This window comes from Podarcis pityusensis, assembly GCF_964106645.2.
Source record: "Podarcis pityusensis genome assembly, chromosome: 4".
Taxonomy (NCBI): domain Eukaryota; kingdom Metazoa; phylum Chordata; class Lepidosauria; order Squamata; family Lacertidae; genus Podarcis; species Podarcis pityusensis.
In genome coordinates this window covers 14,728,306-14,752,183 of record NC_138027.1, presented here as the reverse complement: position 1 = coordinate 14,752,183, position 23,878 = coordinate 14,728,306, and the positions used below count along the sequence as shown (strand labels likewise).

General features: G+C 46.6%; 1 protein-coding gene across 3 annotated transcripts in view; it reads left to right on the top strand.

Moving 5' to 3' along the window:
* The first annotated feature begins 1,431 nt into the window (after nucleotides 1-1,431).
* Nucleotides 1,432-23,878, top strand: part of NOX4 (NADPH oxidase 4) — a 93,353-nt gene continuing 70,906 nt past the window's right edge. For 2 of the 3 annotated variants that reach the window (XM_081002149.1, XM_081002148.1), the window contains exons 1-7: nucleotides 1,445-1,576; nucleotides 7,972-8,067; nucleotides 16,780-16,890; nucleotides 18,771-18,855; nucleotides 20,417-20,514; nucleotides 21,852-21,879; nucleotides 23,462-23,534. In XM_081002149.1, the coding sequence (XP_080858275.1) occupies nucleotides 1,520-1,576; nucleotides 7,972-8,067; nucleotides 16,780-16,890; nucleotides 18,771-18,855; nucleotides 20,417-20,514; nucleotides 21,852-21,879; nucleotides 23,462-23,534 (548 nt within the window). In that variant the 5' untranslated portion in view covers nucleotides 1,445-1,519. Of the gene's footprint in view, nucleotides 1,577-7,971; nucleotides 8,068-16,779; nucleotides 16,891-18,770; nucleotides 18,856-20,416; nucleotides 20,515-21,851; nucleotides 21,880-23,461; nucleotides 23,535-23,878 lie in introns of all 3 variants that reach the window. The other variant, XM_081002150.1, reaches the window with a different exon arrangement.

The window sequence follows — 23,878 nt, the reverse complement described above, 5'->3', positions numbered from 1 at the left end:
GAGGTCCTGCTTATTGTCCCATAAGCAGGGGCTACTTACAGGGTGGGAAATGGGGCAGGGGCTTCTCAGGGGTGGCACCCTTTTAAATGGTAAAGCTAAAGGTAAAGGGACCCCTGACCATTAGGTCCAGTTGTGGCCGACTCTGGGGTTGCGGCGCTCATCTCGCTTTATTAGCTGAGGGAGCCGGCATACAGCTTCCGGTTCATGTGGCCAGCATGACTAAGCCGCTTCTGGCGAACCAGAGCAGCACACGGAAACGCCGTTTACCTTCCCGCCGGAGTGGTACCTATTTATCTACTTTGACGTACTTTTAAATGGTACTCTCTTCCTAATGAGAGATTCACCTGTTCCCCATATTACATACATTCAAGGATTTGAGATGTAAACATCACTTCTGTAGACTTGGCTGCTGTTCTTCACCATTGCCGTGTTGTCGTATTATGTATTGCTAAGAGCTCCGTTATTACTTTTTCAGTTTTTCCACTAGATTCTTTCTGTTGCAAGGTGCCCCCATAACTCCCCATGAGGTGCAAGAAAAGAATGAGACTATTAATTTCATGGGTCATCAGTTCAAGCCCCAGGTTGGGCAAAAAAAATCCTGCTTTGCAGAGCATTGGACTAGATGATCCTCTATAATTCTAAGAACAATTAATTAAGTAAGCAATCAATCAAACAAACAAATAAATAAAACCTCTTGACTATGCTTGGAGAAACTGCTGCTGCTGTGATTACAAAACTGAGCCAAATGCAATTTCTTTCCCTTTCCTTGAAGCAGAGGTCCTACCGCTTCTCTTTCTTCTTTAAAAATAATAATAGTTGGATTGCAAGCCAGGCAACCAACTGGGGAAGCTTTTCGCAAGTCTGGAGACAGAGGCGCTTTGCAGTGCGAGACGGGAGGCGCTTCACCTGCCGAACTTATCTTTCTTTGTGTGCCTCTCTTGCAACTGTTTTAAAACCTGTTGCTGCTGTTCTCGTTGTTCGAAGTAACACCACAACTTCGCGTTCTGGCATCAAACTAATCATAAAGTTCCAGGGTGATGGGACGACGGGTGTGCAAAAAACACAGGGAAAACGGTGCACGCGCAAAGAGCCCCCCCCCCCCCATCAGAGAGAGAGAGAGAGATAGAGAGAGAGAGAGAGAGAGAGAGAGAGAGAGGTGAATTCCTCGGAGCGCAGGAGACCCCCAACTCCACGCGCGGAGAAAATCGCTCCTCTTCGTCCCAGACAAAGGAGCCCGTCGGCGCCACCCTGGAGCTGTCTGCTAGGCGCAGGGAAGGTGGGGAGGGAAGGAGGAGGGAGAAGCGACTAGATTTCTCCCCCCGGGGCAGGAGGGGAGGAGGGGAGGGGGTCCAGGGAAGAGGAGAGAAAGAGGGAGGGGGGAGGCCGGAAAGAGGGGAGGGGGGAGGCTTGGCTTTCCAGCGGCTGAAAAGGAAGCCAAGCCTCTCCCTCCGGCCGCCCCCAAAGTACAAAAGCAGAGAAAGAGAGAGCCGGTGGCGGGACTCCTTCATCGGCCGGGACCATGGCTGCCTCCTGCCAGAGCTGGCTCGCCAACGAGGGCAGCAAACACCTCCTTTTGGTAAGAGGGACCTTTGCCTTTCGGGGGTGCGCGCAGCCTCGCCGCCTCCATCGCAAGGATGTTGCTCTCGCTGCGCTTGCGCGCGAGAGATGCTCAGAACCTGCCCATGCTCAGGAGCGCTCTTGCCCTTCCGCCCCACGCAGGGTTGGGTCCAAGCCCTGCTCGGGAACGCCGAGCTTGGAGCCGTCCTGTGTGGGGAAAGGCCAGGAAGTAGAAGAAGGGGAAAGGAGAGAGTGCTCCTGAGCATGGGCAGGTTCTGAGCATTACTCGCAGGGTCACAGGGTGAGGATCAATGCTTTTGATTGAAATCTAATGGAGAAAACCATCTCTGCCTCCCTTCTGGAAGGCTTATAGCTCATTGACAGAGCAGTTGCTTGGCATGTAGAAGGCCCCAGGTTCATCTCCAGGTAGGGTTGGGAAAGACTCCTGAAACTTTGGAGAGCTTCTGCCAGCCTTGATACTGAGCTAGATCAGCCAAAGACCTTACTGGATACAAGACTGGTTCCTGTGTTTATTTCCCCACATAAATCAGCTTGCATTATTCCCACAACAGGCCTGCAAGGTAGGTTAGCATTACTGCCCCTCACATTTCTTCCCTGGTCTTTGACACCGGAAATGTCTGTTTTTAGGACCCACCCTGTAAGTTGTTTAAAACCATTTTTAATGTTGTATTTTTATTAATATTGTCATCTGCCCTCAGACCTTAGGGTGAAGGGAGGTTATTAATCAAGTAAAATCGTCACCATCCTAATTGCAATGTCAGAATGAGAGGCTTGCCTAACAACACAGTCCTAGACAGGGCTGCTCAGAAGTAAGTCAGTGGGTTCAATGGGGCTTACTCTCAGATGCGAGTGTAGGTTTGAAACCTAAGTAGTGATTTTGCAACAGATTTGCTGCGTCAATTACAGTACTCTGTTCGGGAGGTGGCATGAAATGCGAGGTTCATGGCACAAAATTAGCGCTAAACTTTGGCATCAGTTTTTTGGGGGGATCCAAAATTTTGGGGTCACACATTAATGGAGCTTGGAATTTGAAATGGAGGTTCCCTTTAACTGTCTCCTTTGTTGAACTGTGCTGGCTTTTGCTACAGAGGAACCCAAACCAACTGGGTGTGTGTGTGTGTGTGTGTGTGTGTACATACATATGGCATAAGCACATCTGGGATTAAAAAGTACTTTCAGTGCTGGGTTTAGTTAGTGCTTTAGTTGAGATTCCTTCATTGCAGGAGATTGGACTAGAGGACTCTCAGGGTTCCTTCCAAGCTTACATTTCTATGTTTCTACAGATGACCATGAGAATTTAGGAAGCTACTACAGTGGTACCTTGGTTCTCAAACTTAATCCATTTCGGAAATCCGTTCCAAAACCAAAGTGTTCCAAAACCAAGGCATGCTTTCCCATAGAAAGTAATGCAAAATGGATTAATCCGTTCCAGACTTTTAAAAACAACCCCTAAAACAGCAATTTAACGTGAATTTTACTATCTAACAAGACCATTGATCCATAAAATGAAAACAATAAACAATGTACTGCAGTCAATCAATCAATCAATCAATCAATCAGTAGCTGAACTGGGTTCCACACAGTCACACAAAAAAGGAGCCACAGAAACAAAAAGGCAAAATAAATAGCAAAAACAGACAGACCTCAGCGTAACACTCAAAACAGAAGTGTGGCACTCAAATTGGAAGTGTAACACTCAAAACGGAACATATTCGGCTTCCGAAAAGAGTTCGCAAACCGGAACACTTACCTCTTGGTTTTGCAGTGTTTGAGTTCCAAGGTGTTTGAGAACCAAGGTACCGCTGTATTGGTCCACCCAACTCTTTATCATTCACACTGGCTGGTTTTGGCTCTTCAAAGTTTCAGGCAGGAGTCTCTGCCCGAGCCCACCAGGAGAAGCTATGGATTGTGCTTGGCACCTTCTGCACTGAAAGCAAATGAGTTCAGGACCTTTCCCAAATTCCCTATTAATTTCAGTTCCCCACATTTTTGTTCTGAGTGTATGCTTGATGGACAGATCTTCTGTGCTTGTGCAGGTTTTGCAGACTCTCCCAACCGGTCAGGGTTATACAGTGATAACTTCATCGGGATTCATTTCTCCTTTGCTTATGTTCACTCAGGCTGGAAGGTGTTAGTGATGGGTGGCCTTGGAAGACTTAAAAAGTGCTTTCAACAAATTTTCAACTAATTTGTGGAGGACGAGGCCACCTGTGGCTAGTAGTCAAGGTGTTCTGCCTCCACTGTTGGAGGCAGTACACCTCCAAATGCCAGTTGCTGGAGATCAGATGTGGGCAGAGTGCTATTTCACCCAGGTCCTGCTTCTGAGCTTTCCATGGGCATCTGGTGGGTCACCATTGGTCTTAGAGTTCCTACAAATCCAGTAATCTGAATTGTCTGTTTAGGGGCATTGTTCTTTCTTCAGCATTTGAGAGGTTCTGGGTTCAAATCCCAGACAACTGTGGTGGGGACCAGCTGTCTTTACCATTAGGAGTTGTGGCTCTGAGGTAGAGCACCTGCTTTGCGTGGAGAAGACTTCAGGTTCATAGAATTGTGGAATCATGTTATAGAATAACGGAATCATAGAACTGTAGAGTTGGACGGGACCCCGAGCATCATCTAGTCCAACCTCCTGCAATGCAGGAATCTCAGCTAAAGCATCCATGACAGATGGCCACCCAACCTCTGCTTAAAAACCTCCAAGGAAGGAGAGTCCACCACTTCCCGAGGGAGACCATTCCACTGTTGAACATCTCTTAATGTCAGAAAGTTCTTCCTGATGTTTAGTCAGAATCTCCTTCTTTGCAACTTGAAGCCATTGGTTTGAGTCCTACCCTCCAGAGCAGGAGAAAACAAGCTTGCTCCCTCTTCCATCTGACAGCCCTTGAGATATTTGAAGGTGGCAAGCATATCATGCCAAGGTCCAGTCTTTGGCATCCCCTATTAGAAACATCGGATGAAGGAGAAAGCCTTTGAACCCTAGAGCAGGGATGGGGAACCTGACATGCTTCATATTTTGTTATTCTCCTCATCCCTGACAGACACCTTTTTCAGGTGGGAGCTGTAGTCCATTGACATCTGGAGGGCCACAGGTCTTCCACATCCCTGCCCCAGAGGGCCACTCCCAATCAGACTAGATGCATCTGGACTAAACAGACAAATAGCAGATTCCTAAGAAGAATACACGGGACGCGAGTGACACTTTGGTCTAAAGCACAGAGCCTAGGGCTTGCTGATCAGAAGGTTGGCAGTTCAAATCCATGAGACGGGGTGAGCTCCCGTTGCTCGGTCCCAGCTCCTGCCCACATAGCAGTTCAAAAGCACGTCAAAGTGCAAGTAGATAAATAGGTACCGCTCTGGCGGGAAGGTAAACGGTGTTTCCATGCGCTGCTCTGGTTTGCCAGAAGCGGCTTAATCATGCTGGCCACATGACTTGGAAACTGTCTGCGGACAAACGCCGGCTCCCTTGGTCTATAGAATGAGACAAGCGCGCAACCCCAGAGTCGTCCACGACTGGACCTAACAGTTAGGGGTATCTTTTCCTTTAAAAAGAATGCACAGAGGGGCCGCAGCTTATTGATCATGCACATTTTTTTCATGTGCAGGTTTGATTCCTGGTACCTCCATGTAGAATAATATGGTAGCAGGAGATTGCTATGACTTTTGTGCCCTGCTTGTGGACACTGTGGGGAGCAGGATACTGGGCTACATTGGCTAGACCAGTTTCCCAACCTTTTTCTGACTGTGGCTCTCTTCTGACCATGCTTTCTTCCTGTCCCCCCCCCCCCATGGGTGTAGCCAAGGGGAGGCCGGGGCAGCTACATGACAAACGCCGGCTCCCTTGGGTTTAGCTAGCATGGTGCGGTGGTCTAAACCACTGAGCCTCTTGGGCTTGCTGATTGGAAGGTAAGCTTTTCGAATCCGCACAACGGGGTGAGCTCCCATTGCTTTGTTCCAGCTCCTGCCAACCTAGCAGTTCAAAAGCACACCAGTGCAAGTAGATAAATAGGTACCGCTGTGGCAGGAAGGTAAATGGTGTTTCCGTGTGCTCTGGCACTCGTCACGGTGTCCTGTTGTGCCAGAAGCGGTTTACTCATGCTGGTCACATGACCCAGAAAGCTGCCTGAGGATGAACACCGGCTCCCTTGGCCTGAAAGTGAGATAAGTGCCACAACCCCATAGTCGCCTTTGACTTGACTTAACCGTCCAGAGGTCCTTTACCATTTACCTAAACAGATACTTATGGGATGCCTGCAAGCAGTGCCTGAGCAAAATTGCACTCTCTCCATTTGTGGCTCTCAGCAGCTGGCACTCAGCCATTATGACAACTTCCTATCAGGTCTCCTCTTAGTCACCCCCCCCCCCCAATCCTAAACTTAAGATCTAGCCTAAGGGTGCATTCTTGGGATGGCTGAGACTGCATGATTACCCTGTTATCATCTATTGCAGCTGGCAGGTCCATTTAGAGCTATCTGAGCTCATCATGTTTGCTAGCCTCAGCGCCAAAAGCGATCTCTTATCATTTTTAATTACAGACCCCACTGAAGCAAGTTGCTGGGGACAATATGCATGCCAACTCCCCGCCATCGTGGCTCCTTATTTGTAAATTCTGTGGGTTGAATACACACTAAACCAGCTGCACTTAGTTCCCACTGACATCTATGCCCCTTAAGCCATGACTGCCTTGGGACAATAAATAAATAAATCCCAGTGCTTGGACGCAGAGCCTTAAAGCGCGGACCTCTGCCTGGAAAGAGCAAGGTGAAAGCTAAGTGTGGATCAGGCCTTAGTTGCACTTCGTTTCTACTGAACTCAAAGGGACTTAAGCTGTTATTGTCTCATTGCTTTCCATGGGCCGATCCAACCTGGATCCAACCACCAAAGGAGATGGCGTTGGACTTTCGGAGGAAGAGAGGAGAACTAGCCCAGCTGTACATTGGGGAGGGCTGTGTGGAGAGAGTCTCTTCCTTTAAATTCCTAGGAGTTTATCTCAGTGAAGACCTTACTTGGAAAATAAATACAACCCAGGTGGTTAAGAAAGCCCAACAGAGACTCCATCTCCTCAGAGTATTGCGGAAGAACGATGTCAATCAACATTTGATGATCTCCTTCTACAATAGAAAGTGTCCTTTCGTACTGCATCACGGTGTGGTACGCTGGTTTGACATCAACTGATAGGAAGTGCCTACAGAGGGTGGTGAATACAGCGCAAGATATTATGGGCTGTCCCGTGAATCCACTGGATGAAATAGCGGAAGAACGTTGCCTCAGGAGAGTGAGGAAAATTCTCAGGGATGATTCTCACCCCGGCCGGCACTTTCTTGATCTCCCTGCCCTCAGGCAGAAGATATAGAAGCATGATTAGTTGCACCAACAGGGTAAAGAACAGCTTCCATCCATGGGCTGTTAGGCTGCTGAATGAAAAGATAATAACAGGGCAACTGACTTTCGGGTTTGGTGGGTGTGCGTCAGTAAATGAGGGAAATTAAGACTAAGAGAGCCGGGTGGGGGGTGCTCGTGTAATCTCACTGTATACAAGTTGTACAAGTGACAATAAAGTGTTTCAATATCTGTGGTGGGAGTCCAGAGCGTATTGGGATTTGCAGTCACACAGGACGGTTCTTCCAGACAACCCATTTACTGAGCATTCACTTTACAGTGAGGTTAGACAGTGTTGGCTATTTATTGTATAATCATTGTGATCACACCCACACCCCCGCTAAGGAGGATAGATGACTTTACATCAAGAAAGAGTTATCCCACACTTTCCAGTGCATTTTCCTGTCCCTTTCCTTATTGTGAAAAGTCTAATTATTTTGAGAGGGTGGGGTGGGGAGTGGCTTTATTGCGCAAGAGCTCCCAATCAGCTGCAATTGAGAGAGGCAGTGTGGTGCAGTGGTTAGAGTGTCAGCCTGGGAGACCAGGCTTCAAAACGTCCCTTGGCCCCATGATTGGGTAACCTGGGCCCAGTTGCCTAGTCTACCTCACAGGGTTGTTATGGGCGTTAAATGAGGATCATGTACACCGGGGGGGGGGGGAATGGAATTTAAATACTGTAAATAAGCGTGTAATCTGAATTTGCTGATATGTGAGTGAACCCCACCAGAAAATAGTGAGAGTCTGAAAGCATCCCATGTTACAGTGAGATCATCACTGTTGGAAACCTTCCAAAAACACAGCTCGTGGGGCGCAACCATTCCCCCCCCCATTTTATTTCTTAAAAGCCTTTGTCTCGCTTTTTCTCACTCAGCTTTTGAGCTCCCCCTGCCCTGAGAGTTTGTTGCCTGTGTCTTCTCTCTGGCGGGGAGAGTTCTGGTTTTGCACATGCCCTTTCTACATGTAATAATAATTTCTTCCTTGTTCTCTCTCCCCCCCCCCCCCCATTGCTTCCTTCAGCTGCTCTGGCTGTCTCTCAACGTGGGGCTCTTTTGGAAAACTTTCCGGATATATTATCGGGGGCCTCAGTATTACTATCTGCATCAGATGCTGGGGGTAAGTGGTAGATGTTCGCTCCCCCCCCTTCTCTCTCCCCTGCTCTCTTTCCTTGGGGCTCTGGGAACGAGAAGAAATGGAAAGTTTTGGCTAACCGGGAAGATTCGAGGCTTCTTGGTGACTCACGAGAAGGAGAAGGGGTGAATGTTGGGGGGGGGGGGCAAGAGGGGTTATGTAAGGGCAGGGGTGGGTGGGAGGGAAAGGAATAGGCTGGAGACTCTGTTTCTGTGTCTGAATTAAAGGAACGACTCTGTCCAGGGTCTGGGAAAAGAGAGCTCCCTGCCTGTCTGTTCTTCCTCAGCTCCCAGCTGCAGGCATCATTTTTGGACTCTGGCATGTGAACCCCACTCAGCGGATGGCTGGGCTTGCAACTGTTAGTCATGGTAACTTTAACCAACCTCGTGGGCCCGTTCCGGCGAGAGCACTTACAAGCCAGCTCTCCTGATGTATATTTCTCAAGGGAAAGGATCTTCGCTTCTTTTCTTTAAATAAAATGAACCTTCCCATCCTTTCCATCGTACTCTCACGAGTCCTGGTGCGGTTTTCTTTCGGAAAGCGCTGTCAGCCAAAAGAAAAAAGAAAAAAAGGGAGGGGAAGTAGTCTACCCAGGATGTTTTAGCTAAAGATGGGGGAGAATTTTGATACAGCTTACATTTAAAGGTGGACGTTCCTAATGCACACTTTTCTGGAACGACAATAATGGGGCAACGTTATTCCCGTTTTGCAGTTGGAATCAAGACTGAGAGACGGCTATTTACACCCCAGGCAAGATTCTTCCCTGATTGCTGTTTCTGCGTGTGTGTTTTGCAAGGAAACCTAGATGTTCAAATGTGCACGTGTTATTTGTGCTGCGCATGGGTTTTGCACTTCAAAGTCTCTTTGTTTATTGCACCTGTATTGAATAGAGCAGCAAAGGCATTGCTCGCTCAGTTTTAAACTCATCCTTTCACCCATTGGTGCTGCCTTCTTTTTAATTGCAATGTTTCTTTAAAAGCTTCAGGGCAGAAATCCAGGAAGAACAACTATTTCTTATGTGGAGTTATAATGAGAGCATCTTCACGTATTGGTTTTCTCCCTGTCACAAGGTGTCTCAAGGCACTTAAAAAAACCTGCCTTTAAAAAGCAACTGCCGCCCATGTCATCATAAGGCCTGGAAAGTTGTTTTTTGTTTTTATTAACAGAAGTAAAAGTTCTGATGCATTTGTTGCACTGTGCAGCTTCTATGAGGCACAGAAAGAAGGATAGAGGAACGTATCCTGTAATATTCAGATGCAGAAAACATTTCTGGTTTTTGTTTTTCTTTCTCATTGTGGATTTCTCTGGGGGGTGGGGAATGATGCTTTAGCCTCAGCTGCTAAGGTGCTCTGCAATGCTTGCTTGCTTTGGATTCAGTCCACAGCACTTGGTGTGACTTACTTCTGAGCAAACACTCCTAGGATCGGGTTACAGTTCTCCCTTTCTTTAGGAAGGGAATAATTGCCCCTGTTTTGATTTCAGGCATTCCAGAGCCTTCTGAAATTCAAAGAGCCATTTCTGTTGTTATCCCTTGTGTGGGGGAGAAGAGAGGAGGCAGGCAGCACTCTTTTTGATGTATGCTGGGATTTCTGTTCAAAAATGGTTGTCTAAAGCAATATATATATATATATATATATATGGGATGGAGGGCTTCATATTCAGATCAAGCTATTTTATAACTGAGGTTGCTTTTGGACTGTGTTTCTGGCAAGGCCAGGTTGCACAATTATAGAATTAAAGAACTGTAGAATTGGGAGGGATGCAAAGGATCGTCTAGTCCAACCTCCTGAAATGCAGGAATCACACATAAAGAATCAGTGGTGTCCACATTTGCAAATGTTATTTCAGTGTGGTGTAGTGGTTAAGAACGGTAGACTCGTAATCTGGTGAACCGGGTTTGCTTCCCCGCTCCTCCACATGCAGCTGCTGGGTGACCTTGGGCCAGTCACACTTCTCTGAAGTCTCTCAGCCTCACTCACATCACAGAGTGTTTGTTGTGGGGGAGGAAGCGAAAGAAGAATGTGAGCCTCTTTGAGACTCCTTAGGGTAGTGATAAAGCGGGATATCAAATCCAAACTCTTCTTCTTTTTCTTCTTCACATGAGATGGAAAAGGTGAAAAGCAGCTCAGCTTTTCTTGTAGGTTGTGATGATGTCTCTTTTCTTCTCCCACTCTTTTGGTCTTCTGATGATGATGATGATGATAATAATAATAATAATAATAATATAGCCATGGCTGTTTAAGGCCATATCATAGTGCTTTACATGTATGGTGTGGCCAGTGATGTAACAGCATGTAAAAGAAGACCGGGAGACAGTCCTTTGGCTGAGGAAAGTGGGATAGTCAAAATCTGGGGAAGGAGGTTTCTCCTTCAAAAGGGGCTGGAAAAGCAGCAAGAAAAGCATGGAATCTTGTCTTTTGTTCTGGCTTAAGCTCAACTGCATTTGCTTGTGTGTGTGATTTTCCTGTACAAGCCGAAGAACAGATTTGGCTTGGCGGGTAGAGAGCATAGGTTTGCAGCAGAGCCTTTTCCTTAGAGGCATAAGGCAGTGAGACAGAATGAACCGATTTGCTGGGTTTTCTCTATTTATTTTTAGCCGTGCTGGCTGGGGGCTGATGGGAACATCTGGAGGGCAACAGATTCCTCCATCCCCCTTGACAGGGTCCTCAAGCGCATACCGAGGGATAGCTCAGTCAGCAGAGCATGAGACTCTTTATCTCAGGGTCATGGGTTTGAGCCCCACGTTGGGCAAAAAGATTGCTGCATTGCAGAAGGTTGCGCTAGAATTCAGCGGTTCTCAACCTGTGGGTCCCCAGATGTTGTTGGACTAGAACTCCCATCATTCCTGACCACTGGTCATGCTGGCTAGGAATGATGGGAGTTGTAGTCCAACAAATATCTGGGGACCCACAGGTTGAGAAATACTGTGCTAGATCATCTCATGGCCCCTTCCAGCTCTATGATGAAGTATAATCTCAGATAAATTGTTATGTACCGAGTTGAATAGGATCCAAAATGCAGCAGTCTGATTGGTCCTAGAACAATAGGATTCGGAATGCAGCAGTCTGATTGGTCCTAGAACAATAGGATTCGGAATGCAGCAGTCTGATTGGTCCTAGAACAATAGGATCCAGAATGCAGCAGTCTGGTTGGTCCTAGAACAATAGGATCCAGAATGCAGCAGTCTGATTAGTCCTAGAACAATAAGATTCAGAATGCAGCAGTCTGACTGGCCCTAGAACAATAGGATCCAGAATGTAGCAGTCTGATTGGTCCACAGGAGCCACCCAGTCCAGCTCCAGGTAGAAGTGAATCCGCAACCTGATTGGCCTACAGGAGAATCCCGGAATTAGCCAATCATGTGGGGCCCATTGTGTAAATAAGGTATATAAAGCAGACATTCTGGGGGAACTTCCATTCCTCCTCACCACCATGAGCTGAATAAAGAGCATGAAATCCACTCTCGACTCCGAGTATATATCATAAATTATCCCATTTCAGATGCTAACGGAGGGATTACCTGCTTTGCTTCAGGGTCCCAAACCCTCATTGCATACCGGAAGGACACTTTTTAGGAAGCGATGCCACATATAGCTCTGCAGTTAGGAATGAAAAGCCTTCCTTTGTTTACACCACTGTCTTGCCGCTTCTCTGGAGAAAGCTTTCTCATTATGTCATAATTGCATCCTTTATTATCTTCTCGCCTGCAATATGGTCCAGATGTCCCATCAGTTTGCTGCCCCTTGATGGGATAGATAATAAGGAGGCCTCTGTACGTCCTTTGCTCCAACATGAGAGGAGCCTCGCTCTTCTCTGTGACCTCCACATCGTGGTGGTGGTGGGGAAATGGAAATGCTTTGTTCCTTGGTCCCCGTAGTACAAGGCTGGCCTTTGAAACAGTGGGGTGAAGGAGCACAGACCTAGACCCTCCCATATGTGTGTGTGTGTGTGTATATATAATTAAACATACTTTTACATCTTACTCATTTTTTTTTACTTCCATCAGTCCTGTCTGAAAATTTTCCAATCTAATCTTTTAGTATGCATTTCTTATTTTCCCTGTTACATTTCAAACTCATAACCAATACAGTGGTACCTCGGGTTACATACGCTTCAGGTTACAGACTCTGCTAACCCAGAAATAGTACCTCGGGTTAAGAACTTTGCTTCAGGATGAGAACAGAAATCGTGCTCTGGCGGCGCGGCAGCAGCAGGAGACCCCATTAGCTAAAGTGGTGCTTCAGGTTAAGAACAGTTTCAGGTTAAGAATGGACCTCCGGAACGAATTAAGTACTTAACCCGAGGTACCACTGTATATCTATCTTTTTCTACTTTGTAACACTTTGTATATTTCTCCTTACAAAACTTCTTGTAGTCCTACTAGCGTAATTTGTTGATTACAGTTGCTCTTCAAATAATTCATATACTTCTTCCAATCTTCTGTAAATCTCTGGTCCTGCAGGTTTTGAATCCGTCCTGTCATTTTGTCCAATTCTGCATAGTCCATTAATTTCGCCTGCCATTCTTCTTTCGACCTAGACCCTCCCTCATTTTGCCAAATGAAGATAGGGACCTGCTTGCACTGCTCAGATTCTCACACTGAGAGAAACACTCTCACACTGCAGAGTCATAGACTCATACAGCGTTGTAGAATTGGAAGGGTCCAACTCTACAAGGGTCGCTTGGTCCAACCCCCTGCAAAGCAAGGAATCTCAGCTAAAGCATCCATGACAGATGACCTTCCAACCTCTGCTTAGAAACCTCCAAGGAAGGAGAGTCCACCACCTTCCGAGGGAGACCATTCTGCTGTGGAACAGCTCTTACTATCAGAAAGTTCTTCCTGATGTTGAGTCGGAATCTCCTTCCTTGGAGCTTGAAGCCATTGGTCCGAGTCCTACCCTCCAGAGAAGGGGAGATCAGGTTTGCTCCATCCTCCATGTGAGAGCCCTTGAGATATTTGAAGGTGGCTGTCATATCTTCCCTCAGCCTCCTCTTTCCCAGGCTGAAAGATCCTACTCCAGTAGTCTTCGACCTTTGCAGATGTGAGAGCCACATTTAGCCCCAACGTGAATGGTGGGACCCATTTCTTTTTTCTTTTCTTTTCCCCCTCAAATTTTTTATAATTCATTTTATAACACAACTAAACAACACAAACAGAAAAACAAACAATACAAACAAATTCTTGTCGTGTCCTTATTTTTTCCTAAACATTGTTAGGTGAGCTTCCCCAAGTCCCCCTTATCTGATTTTCCTTTTACCTCATCTTTAGCAGTTTACATATATCATAATTTCTAACCATTTTTTTTATCACGCTTACTTTTACCATAAAAATCTTCACATTTTATCACTTACAAATAGTACTATTTTAAAATACACTATCTTCTACAGTGGTACCTCGGGTTAAGTACTTAATTCGTTCCGGAGGTCCGTTCTTAACCTGAAACTGTTCTTAACCTGAAGCACCACTTTAGCTAATGGGGCCTCCCGCTGCTGCCGCGCTGTAGTGAAGTTATAACTGTTAGAAAATCATTCCTTGGTCAAGTGAAAGAATGTGGCCTTGTGGGTATTTTATCAGCCGCAAGGACCCTGGGAAAGGGAGCTGTGTATCTTTAAACTCCAGACTTTCCGTCTCTTTGGTGTGAGAGGTTTATGGGAGGAAAGGAATCCTTGATTTAATGAAAGGCTTGACACCTGGGTTTGGGAGTGTGAATCTCTTTCCCCCTCCCGGAGGTTATTTGTTTTCCAACTGCTGAGAATTGGGGATCTGGTTAATTTCCACAGATGGGAGGAAGATTCTCTGATTAGGGCTCGAACCAAAAAACTGACCCAGCTGCAAAAGGGTAAATTGATCAATTAGGACTTTCTGATTGGCTAACAAGTTACGACGCAAAGTAAGAATTGTAGATAAAAGGATCAAGGAATTGTTTGTGAATTGCTCTCTGCCATTGCTCTGCAACTTGCAAAGATGCCCGGCTGTAACATCCATCTATAGCCGTCGTTTCGTCTTTTGAGATGGAAATCTTCAAACACCTTCAGTATGCAGATGCTTGAAAAGACTTTGACTACCCTAACTGAGTATTGTTGTGAGTATGTAAAGCTAGTTAGATTCTACAGCGTTTTTATTTTCTTGTTTGTAAGATTCAAAAGAAGTGCCTGTTGATTTTCAACATGTTTTGTGTTATTCTTTTAAAATAAACTTTTAAAGATGAACCTGTTTAGTATTGTGCCTTTTCCGAGGGAATAGCTAAATCCTAGCCTTCCGCTTAGTTACGCTCTACCGGGAGAATTTCTGTCTGCAAGCCTGTGGATTCAGCTTGTAGAGGGGGGGAATTGCCAGGTAAATGAGACACACCCTTCTCCCTGGGTTGTGACTCTGGGTTCCCCTGGAACAAAGGGAGTGGTGGCAGCCCTACCGGTGTTATTTCGGTCTGTGTTTGTGAAAAGTAAACCCTCGCCAACCTGCGCAAGAAACCTGGTCTGGCCGGAGAGCAAAGACAGGTGATGGAGGGGCAGTTGGGGGCGAGCGGCTTTACTACACGCGCCACCTGAGCACGATTTCTGTTCTCATCCTGAAGCAAAGTTCTTAACCAGAGGTACTATTTCTGGGTTAGTGGAGTCTGTAACCTGAAGCGTATGGAACCCGAGGTACCACTGTACTTCTAACCCTACAGCCTATATCTACTTCCAGAGCTATTCTAAGATTTAAATATTAACATATTTTTCAAATATTCTTTAAACTTCCTAATTTGTTACCGTGTGTGTGATAGTAAAGCCGTTGGGACAACTCACCACAGTTCGGACTGTGATGCAGATGCGGGTTTAGACCCGCTGGTTGTAGACTAATGCTTGTTCTCCTTTTTCTGTTTCTGGAGGGCAAGCCATGCAGCAAAAATAACAGCCTCATGGCACTTTAAAGATCAACACAGTTATGAACATTAGAAAGGCCCTGCTATAGCAGCCCAAAGGTCCATTCGAGGAAGGTCCATAGCTTAGTGGTAGAGCATCTGCTTTGCATGCAGAAGGTCCCAGGTTCAATCCCAGGCATCCCCAGGATGTTAAAAACAGACATCAATTAACCATTGTGGAAGGATGTATTCTTAATTGCCTGCATGTGCCCTCGGATGATTGACAGGTGGGCAACACTGTAGTCAGAAAGTCAATGTTTCAGGGGAAAGGTCCTTCTTCCTGACATAATCCTTTTCTGTCTGCGCGGATGGCTCTGTAAAGCAGTCAGGCAACTAGAGCCCCTCCCCACTTCACAGTCTGAAATAATACAGCCAAGCCGGTTGCATTGCAGGATTCTGCCGAGTGCGTGTTTCGGCTCTGAATCTCCAAAAGGGTTGCATGCCTGCTGAACATCTTCCGTTGATGTTGGGAGTGGAGAGTGGCTGCAAATGCAATTTGAGGGTGCCTGGAAAGTGGATACGCAGGATCGCTTGTGGGTGGTGCAGACATGTGCTCGGACGCTGGGAATGCAAACATCCATGTGGATGTTCAGAGCAACAGTTTCCAGAGCAGGCACGAGCTTTGCCATTTGGCTTTCGGACTCCTCCAGGCAGCAGCTGTCCGTGGGATGCCGCGTGATCTCCCTTGGCCAGCACACTCTGAAGTACAGGAAGTTGGGTCACGGCTGTGTGTGCCCTAGGACCTCTCCCTGAGATTTTAGCATTCATTAAAAGAAAAAGAAAAAAAGATTAAGCATCTGTAACCCTTTTGCTTTCCAGAAATCTATGGCAGGAATGGGGAACCTCTGGGTGCTTTAGAATTAGATGAATTCATAGAGGATCAGATTATGAATGGCTTCAGCTATGCTTTGCTGCTATAGCAGGGGTCAGCAAACTTTTTCAGCAGGGGGCCGGTCCACTGTCCCTCAGACCTTGTGGGGGGGCCAGACTGTATTTTGGAAAAAAAATATGAACGAATTCCTATGCCCCACAAAGAACCCAGAGGTGCATTTTAAATAAAAGCACACCTTCTACTCATGTAAAAACACCAGGCAGGCCCCACAAATAACCCAGGGATGCATTTTAAATAAAAGGCTGCATTCTACGCATGTAAAAACATGCTGATTCCTGGACCGTCCGTGGGCTGGATTTAGAAAGTGATTGGGCCGGATCCAGCCCCCGGGCCTTAGTTTGCCTACCCATGTTCTATAGTTAGAGGTAGTAGTAGTTGTTGGCTTCCGTCCGTCTCGATATATAATGGAGTGCACCTCTGGGGGTGAAGTCAGAGGTATTGCCAAGCATGGTTACAAAGGAAACTTCCTAACACTAGCTGAAACTGTTTGTCCACCCAGTCCAGTATTTTCCTCTGTTGTGTGAATGACAGGAGCTCTCCAGGGTCTGGGGCAGGGAAGCGTCTATTCCAGAGGTGAGAAAGCTGTGGCTGATGATGCTTTTCTCCCAACTGCCATCAACTCCACCCAGCATGCACAATGGTGAGGGATGATGGGAGTTGGATTCCGGCAACATCTGGAGGACCATAGGTCTCTCACCCCTGGTCTGTTTCATCCCCTGCTACCCTGAGTAACTGGAAATGGCTGGGATTGAACCTGGCACCTTCTGCATGCTAGAGAGATGTTCTGCCCCTGAGCTGCGGTCTCCCACAGATCCTAAGATGTGACTTGTGGGCTCTTCTCAGCTTGGTGGCTTGGGAGCCTGAGCAGGCCTGCTTCTGACCCTTGCTGTTTTTGTTTAGCTAGGATTGTGCCTCAGCAGAGCTTCTGCATCGGTCCTGAACCTCAACTGCAGCCTGGTCCTCTTGCCCATGTGTCGGATTCTCTTATCCTTCCTCCGAGGATCTCGGAAGGTAAGAAAGAACCATGTGGGTATAGCTAGTGAGCTAGCACAAAGCCAATGGGAGGCTGCAGGTGACAAGCTCCCCTTCTGACCTTTGCTTTCAATTCCTTGTGGGGTGGCAGGGAGGTTGTATCACCACATTTAATGAGTCACTTTCATTGCAGTATCCCATCCCACCTCCAAGACACAATTTATGAGACACCTGGATGCTCAAGGCTGAAGATGCTATGTGTGAGCTAATTGAAGATTAAAGACATACTCAGAGGACAGGGATGGGGTTCCTGTATCCCCCCCAATATCTCTGGGCTCCAGCTACAGCCAGGAAGGCTAATGATCAGGGAAGAGCTTCTGACAATGACCTCTGTGTACACTAGTGGTGGGGAACTGGTGATCCTCTTGAGTAGAGCTGGGTGTGCTGGGCCCGGGGGTAACCCATGAAACACAGTCCAAGACCGGACCAGAATCTGAAGGTTCCGCTAGGAGTCAGTCCGACAGGGCCAAGGCAGGAGACAAGGCAGGAAACCAGGCAGACAGGTACAGGATCTCAGGCAGGATGTAACATACAGCAATGTTGCTCCCGCAACCTGGGGCGGGGTCCAACAGCCTTTTATCTTTGTCGGGGTAGCGGCCGGTCCTGATCCTCTGGCGACTCACCTCCCTGTTTCACCCAAAGGTGAGCACTCCTCCTGCAAGTACTCAGGTCTCTCTTTCTCTCAGACCTTAGTATCTACAGCTCGGGAGACGTCGGTGGGTTACTAGACCCAGGGGCTACCTCAGCCTCCCCTGACCCAACCAGTAGTGGAGCAGCTGTAAGTGATGGCCCAGCTGAAGGCAACAAGTTAATCCCCGCATCTGGAGCCAGGGCAGGCTCAGGCCCCTGACTCGGCCCAGCTGGTGTTTGTTGCAGGGGAACCTGTGCAGACTGGGGCTCTTCAGGATCAGACCCCAGACTTGGTTCAGATGATGCCTGAGGCAAAGGATTCGGTGCAGACTGAGACTCCTGTGGTTCCGAGTCTGAGCCCGGGTCCCAGGCCATCACACTGGGGGACCTTTGGCCCTCCAGATGTTATGCAACTGTCTCCACCCTTGAGCATTGGTTGTGCTGGTGGGGCTGATGGGAGTTGGAGTCCAGCCTTGCTCCAGAGCACTGTTCCTCAATGATTAGTCCTCAGGTGTGTTTCGACTACAACTCTCATCATCCACAGATAACTTAGCCAGTCGTCAGGGAGGATAGGAGCTGTTGTCCAACAACACCTGCAGTCCCAAGATTGGAAGACTCTGCTCTTAGAGCAAGGTTGGGGTACCTTTGGCCCTCCAGGTGTCATTGGAATACAGTTTTCATAATCCCCATCCAATGTAGCCACTGGTCTACAGCTGACAGGAGCTGTAGTTCAACAGGGAGCAGGGATGTGGCCTTCCAGATGTTGTTGGACTCATCCCTGACAATTGGTCTTTCTTGTTTGGACTGATGGGATCTGTTTAGTCCAGCATCTGGAGAGCCACAGGTTAGACCAAGAGTGTGCAGGCTTCAGACTTGTTTTGCCCAAGAGCCTTGGGATCCACCAGCCAGCTGCAAGAGACCATACACTGAGAATTCACTGTGCCCGTGAATTCCTTTTGAGTACCAGAGCTGAAGAGAACTCACAGCCCTCCTGTAAAAATAAAATAAACCCCAGCTTCCTTCACTTCATCAATATAATTTAAGGTGCAGTGGAGGGGATTCATTTTTATTGCTGCTTTAGTTGCACAACCGGGACTCAGAAATCCTTGCTGATCTACTGCAAATCACCTCAATATTTACCAGGAGAGCTGGGTCTGTCTTCTTCCCACAAACTGCTGATTCACTTTGAGGCGAGAACCGCTGGCTTACTTGCGGACATCTTTTTCCAGGTGGCAAGCCGAAAAACCAGGAGGCTTCTGGACAAAAGCAAAACGTTCCATGTGACGTGTGGTGTGACAATATGCGTCTTTTCGGGTATGTTCCTCTGTTGACATAAGCAGCAGCTCTCGCTAGGAAGTCCACTAAACATTACAAGTGACTGTGGCTTTTCTTCAGATGTACACAATGGGGTAGCCTCTTTCCACACTTCTTCTTACCCACCTATGAGAGTTTTCTCAGATTTGCCGGTGTCTCTGAGGAGGAGGTCTGCATCTGGGCACATGGGGAGTCCAAGCTCGGCAGAGTTGTCTTTGATACTGCGCATGAAATCCTGCTGAAAGCTTGCTGGTGTAGAACGGATATCAGCGTGCATCCAATTTAAATCATGCAGCGTGGATGTCAGTTCACTTTCCAGTCGAGGACTGACAGCCCTTCAAAATAGTGGGCCAAAGTAGGGGACGTGGCAACCCTCCCTTTAGGGCAGGGGTGGGGGACCTCAGCCCTGGAACACCCCCAGTTCTTGAGCCCAATTCAAAGTGCTGGTGCTAGAGCCTTACATGGCTCAGGACCTCAATACCTTAAGGATCACCTCTCCCCATACGAACCGACCCAGTCCCTGCGTTTGTCATCTGAGGCCCTTCCCTATGCCCCCTGACCCTGAGAGGTTCAGAGGGTGGCAAGATGAGCAGGGGCCATTTTGGTGGTGGCTCCCCAACTGTGGAATGGTGCCAGGTGAAAACATTCCTTTGGCGTTTGGCCATTAAATAATCTATGATCTGTTAAAGCTAGAGTGGGGGCCTGTTACAGTGGTACCTCGGATTACATACGCTTCAGGTTACAGACTCCGCTAACCCAGAAATAGTACCTCGGGTTAAGAACTTGGCTTCAGGATGAGAACAGAAATCATGCTCCAGCTGTGTGGCGGCAGCAGGAGGCCCCATTAGCTAAAGTGGTGCTTCAGGTTAAGAACAGTTTCAGGTTAAGAACGGACCTCTGGAACGAATTAAGTTCTTAACCCGAGGTACCTCTGTACTATGATTGCTTTATTATTAGGCTGCCTATTATTATGCTTTTATTATGTTTTTATCATTGTGCTCCATAAAATGTGTTCTTAATGTTGTACACTGCCCTGGGATCTTTTAATAAAGGGCAGTATATAAACTTAATAGATAATGATGATGATGATAAAAAATTATAATACAGTGGTAACTTGGTTTACAACCATAATCCATTCCTGAGGTCCGTTTGTAAACCAAAACAGGTTGTTACCCAATGCACGCTTTCGCCAATGGGGCCTCCAAAATAAATTTGTTCGTAATAATAAAAAAAATGGGTTGTAATCCAAAAAAAGGTTGCAAACCGGGACACACACTTCCAGGTTTGACGTGTTTGTAATCCAAGACGTATGCAAACCAAGATAGCACTATAGAGGGAGGGTGGTGGGGTGTATGAGAGTGTACAGAAACTATCCAGGTAAAATGTGCCTTTGTTGCTCTGCCCACTTCTGCCTCTGGCCCCGCCCATTGCTAGCAGGTGTCCTGCCAAAGGCTGCCCAGAGGGAAACGCGGCTGTGAATGAAAGGTTCCCCTACCCCTGCTTCAGGGGATGAAACCTCCTGAGAGCATTTTGATGAGCTGAGTTGTCCTCTCTTTTCTAGTGATCCACGTTGCTGCTCACCTGGTGAACGCTCTGAACTTCTCTGTGAACTACAATGAAGAGTTCTTGGCGCTCAATGCAGCCAGCTACCATGGCGAGGTGGGTGGGCAGGACCTCTTCTCCCTCCTCCCTGAAATTGCTGCCTTCCATTCTGCCATTATCCAGTGGTACCTTGAAGCAGTGTGCTCAGGTGGCGTGCATTCCACATTCATTCACCACTTTTGCACCAGGGTCACACACCCGACATCGCTCACTTATGTGTTCTCTATTGCAATGCCTGGATGGCCACAATAGAGGGGTTGGAAGGGGCTGAGCCATAGCTACTGGTCTTTTGCCCCGAGTGAAGCCCCCAAAAGGGCACCATTGAGGCTCCTTGCCTGTGTGTGTGTCAATAATAATAATAATAATAATAATAATAATAATAATATTTTATTTATATCCCGCCCTCCCCAGCCGAAGCCGGGCTCAGAGCGGCTAACAACAGTAAAAATAACACAGTTTACATAAAATCACAATCAATTAATTGAAATACATTCTAAAATCAATTCATTCTAAAATCAATTCAGAGTCGAATTAACGGCAACCATTGGGCTAGAGTTCTGTGAGGATTACAGAAGGAGGGGGTCAGACTGTGCCTTGGCCAAAGGCCTGGTGGAACAGCTCTGTCTTGCAGGCCCTGCGGAAAGATGTCAAGTTCCTCAGGGCCCTAGTCTCTTGTGACAGAGCGTTCCACCAGATCGGGGCCACAGCCAAAAAAGCCCTGGCTCTGGTTGAAGCCAGCCTAACGTCCTGTGGCCCGGGACCTCCAAGATGTTTTTATTTGAAGACCGTAAGGTCCTCCGTGGGACATACCAGGAGAGGCGGTCCCGTAGGTACGAGGGTCCTAGGCTGTATAGGGCTAATGTGTGCAAAGTACATGCCAAACTGGGCCTTTGACCTGGGTGAAATAACTTGTTCCCCTTCCCAGGAACAAGTTTCTGTTCAGGTTTTAAGTGGCTTTTGTTTTGTTCTGGAAGAGTGGCAAAAATGCATTTTTTTCATGTTCCTTTGTCGGGATATAAATGAAAAGCTTTTGGAGACTGGTGCTGTGGATCCGAGGCGAATTCTAAGAAAGCGTGGGGAAAACGAAGGTGTGGTCAGGTCCTCATTTTTCTTTCTCATCCCGGATAACCCGTCTTTCCTAACTGACTTTCCTCATTGTCCTGGGATGCTCTTGCCCAGCCTTTGCTTGCTGTTTGGCTGGGGATGCTGCGAGTTCTGGTCCAAAATATCTGGAGTGCTCCTTATCAGCATTCTGAAAGTGCTTGGATGTTACATATGATTTGAGGAAGTCAGCATTTCAAACACAGAAGCACCAGCTCTTGCTCAGAATACAGATTAAGTTATCCCTGGGTAAATTTGCTAAATAATTCATACTGTCTGTCTCTGGTTTCCAGGATCCCAGGAAACTCCTTTTTGCTACAGGTAAGTCAGCAAAACCTACTGCAAGATTGTGTTGAATCAGCTAACTTTCCAGGCTACGCTTTGAAAAACAGAAATGGTCTAGTATTATAAATTACTAGATATTGCAGCAGCATCGCTGTTCTTCCCTGGAACAAAGAATAGAATTCCTTGTTGAAATGAGCAGCGACATCTTGTCTTGTCTTTTTAACTTTGATTTTTTTTAAAAAAGTAATAAAAAAATCACAGTAATGTTTGTTCCATTCCAAAGATGTGACACATAATTGCTCCATACAGAAGATGGATTCACAGTGTCTTTTTGCTGCACATATAGAACAGAAAGTTTGCATCTTTCAAAAAAATAATAATAATCTTCATTCTGTTGAATGGCCATTCCTAGACATAGTTACTTGGAAGAAAGTCCCCCGGGTTCATTATAACTTGCTCTCAGGGGTTAGTTACATAGGATTACATAGGATTGCAGTCCTGTCCACACATAGGCAGGCAGGCTGAAACTTAAATTTAACTAATGCAATAAATAGCAGTGCTGGTTCCCCCAATACCCACTCTCCTTATTTTGGGAATTAGACTTTTGTTCCCATTTGCAGATTATGTGGAAAACAGCCCTGAGTCGTTTGACCCTTTAGTTCCCCTTCCTCAGCTATAAAAACTATGCAAAACACTCTCGTTTTAAGTTTAAAGAACATACAGCTTTTTCTTAGTGTACTTGCAGTTGCAGATTAATCTTCCCTGGAGGTTTATAAGCAGAGGTTAGATGGCAATCTGTCATGGATGCCTTAGCTGAGATTCCCGCATTGCAGGGCGTTGGACTAGATGACCCTTGGGTGCCTTCCAACGCTACAATTCGATGATTCGATGATATATACAATGCAGGTGGATGTTTCTCTTACATAGGTCAAACTATTACAGGCTAACATTTACAGGCTGACTAAGGCTGGATCTAGACATGTAAAAAAAGCATTTCAGGAAAATGCATTATAAACTTCATAATGGGAAATTACGTTCCAGTAAAACGGGACTCTATAGCGCATCTGGTGTCACTGTGTTATAATGAATTTAAAACGCTTTAAAAATTTTTTTTACTAATGTAGTTGGGTTATTAATGCAGCACAACACAAAATACACCTGCTGTTCTAGCTGTTTAACAAGACTGTTAATAACCGAGCCGACTGAAATAGCTGCCCCAGAGTCTTTGACCTCACAGGGTTCTATAGCCCTTTCAAACATAAACCTTTTACACATGCATTTTGGATGCTAACATCCCACACTGATAAAGTTCTGACCGCTCTTGCAGTAGAGATACTGCCAGTTTCTATCCTGGTAGATACCCCAGCCAGAACAGCATAAGCTGACTAGGACCGAGTTCAACCAAGAAAGCTTATAATACCTCGCTGGGGAGAGAGCATTCTGTAAGCAAGGAGCCACCACTGAAAAGGCCCTTTCTTGTGTCAATACCCTCCACAAAGAGTATACACAGAGAAGAGTCTGATATGATGAATGACTTTTGTTTTTTTAAAAGAAGTGCTAAGACTAGTGTACTTTCCCCCAATACAACCTACGACCACCGTTCTTATTTTTTTTCCAGTTCCTGGATTAACTGGGGTTCTTATGGTGTTGGTGCTCTTCCTAATGTCTACAGCCTCTACTTATGCCATTAGGTAATTGTTTGTTTGTTTGTATTTAATCTGACCAAATGACTCTTAGTAAAGTGAGTACAGCTGTGTACATGCAACATTATTTTCTGCATTCATTCCACACGGAGATCTTGCTTTTATTTTCCTACCAAGTCCACCCACAATCTGGACCTGTTTCATATTTTATACCCCCGAAAAGTGCGTTTCCCCCAAGCAAGTTTCACACTGGAAAGGAAAGCTCAGTACAGATTGAGTCTGCATTTCCACCCCCGGCGCATCCTTTTGAAAATGGTTGGAGGCGGTCCCAGCGCTGAAAGGTTTTTCTACACCTGCAGAACTGCATTGTGGGTGGGCATATCCCATAATAT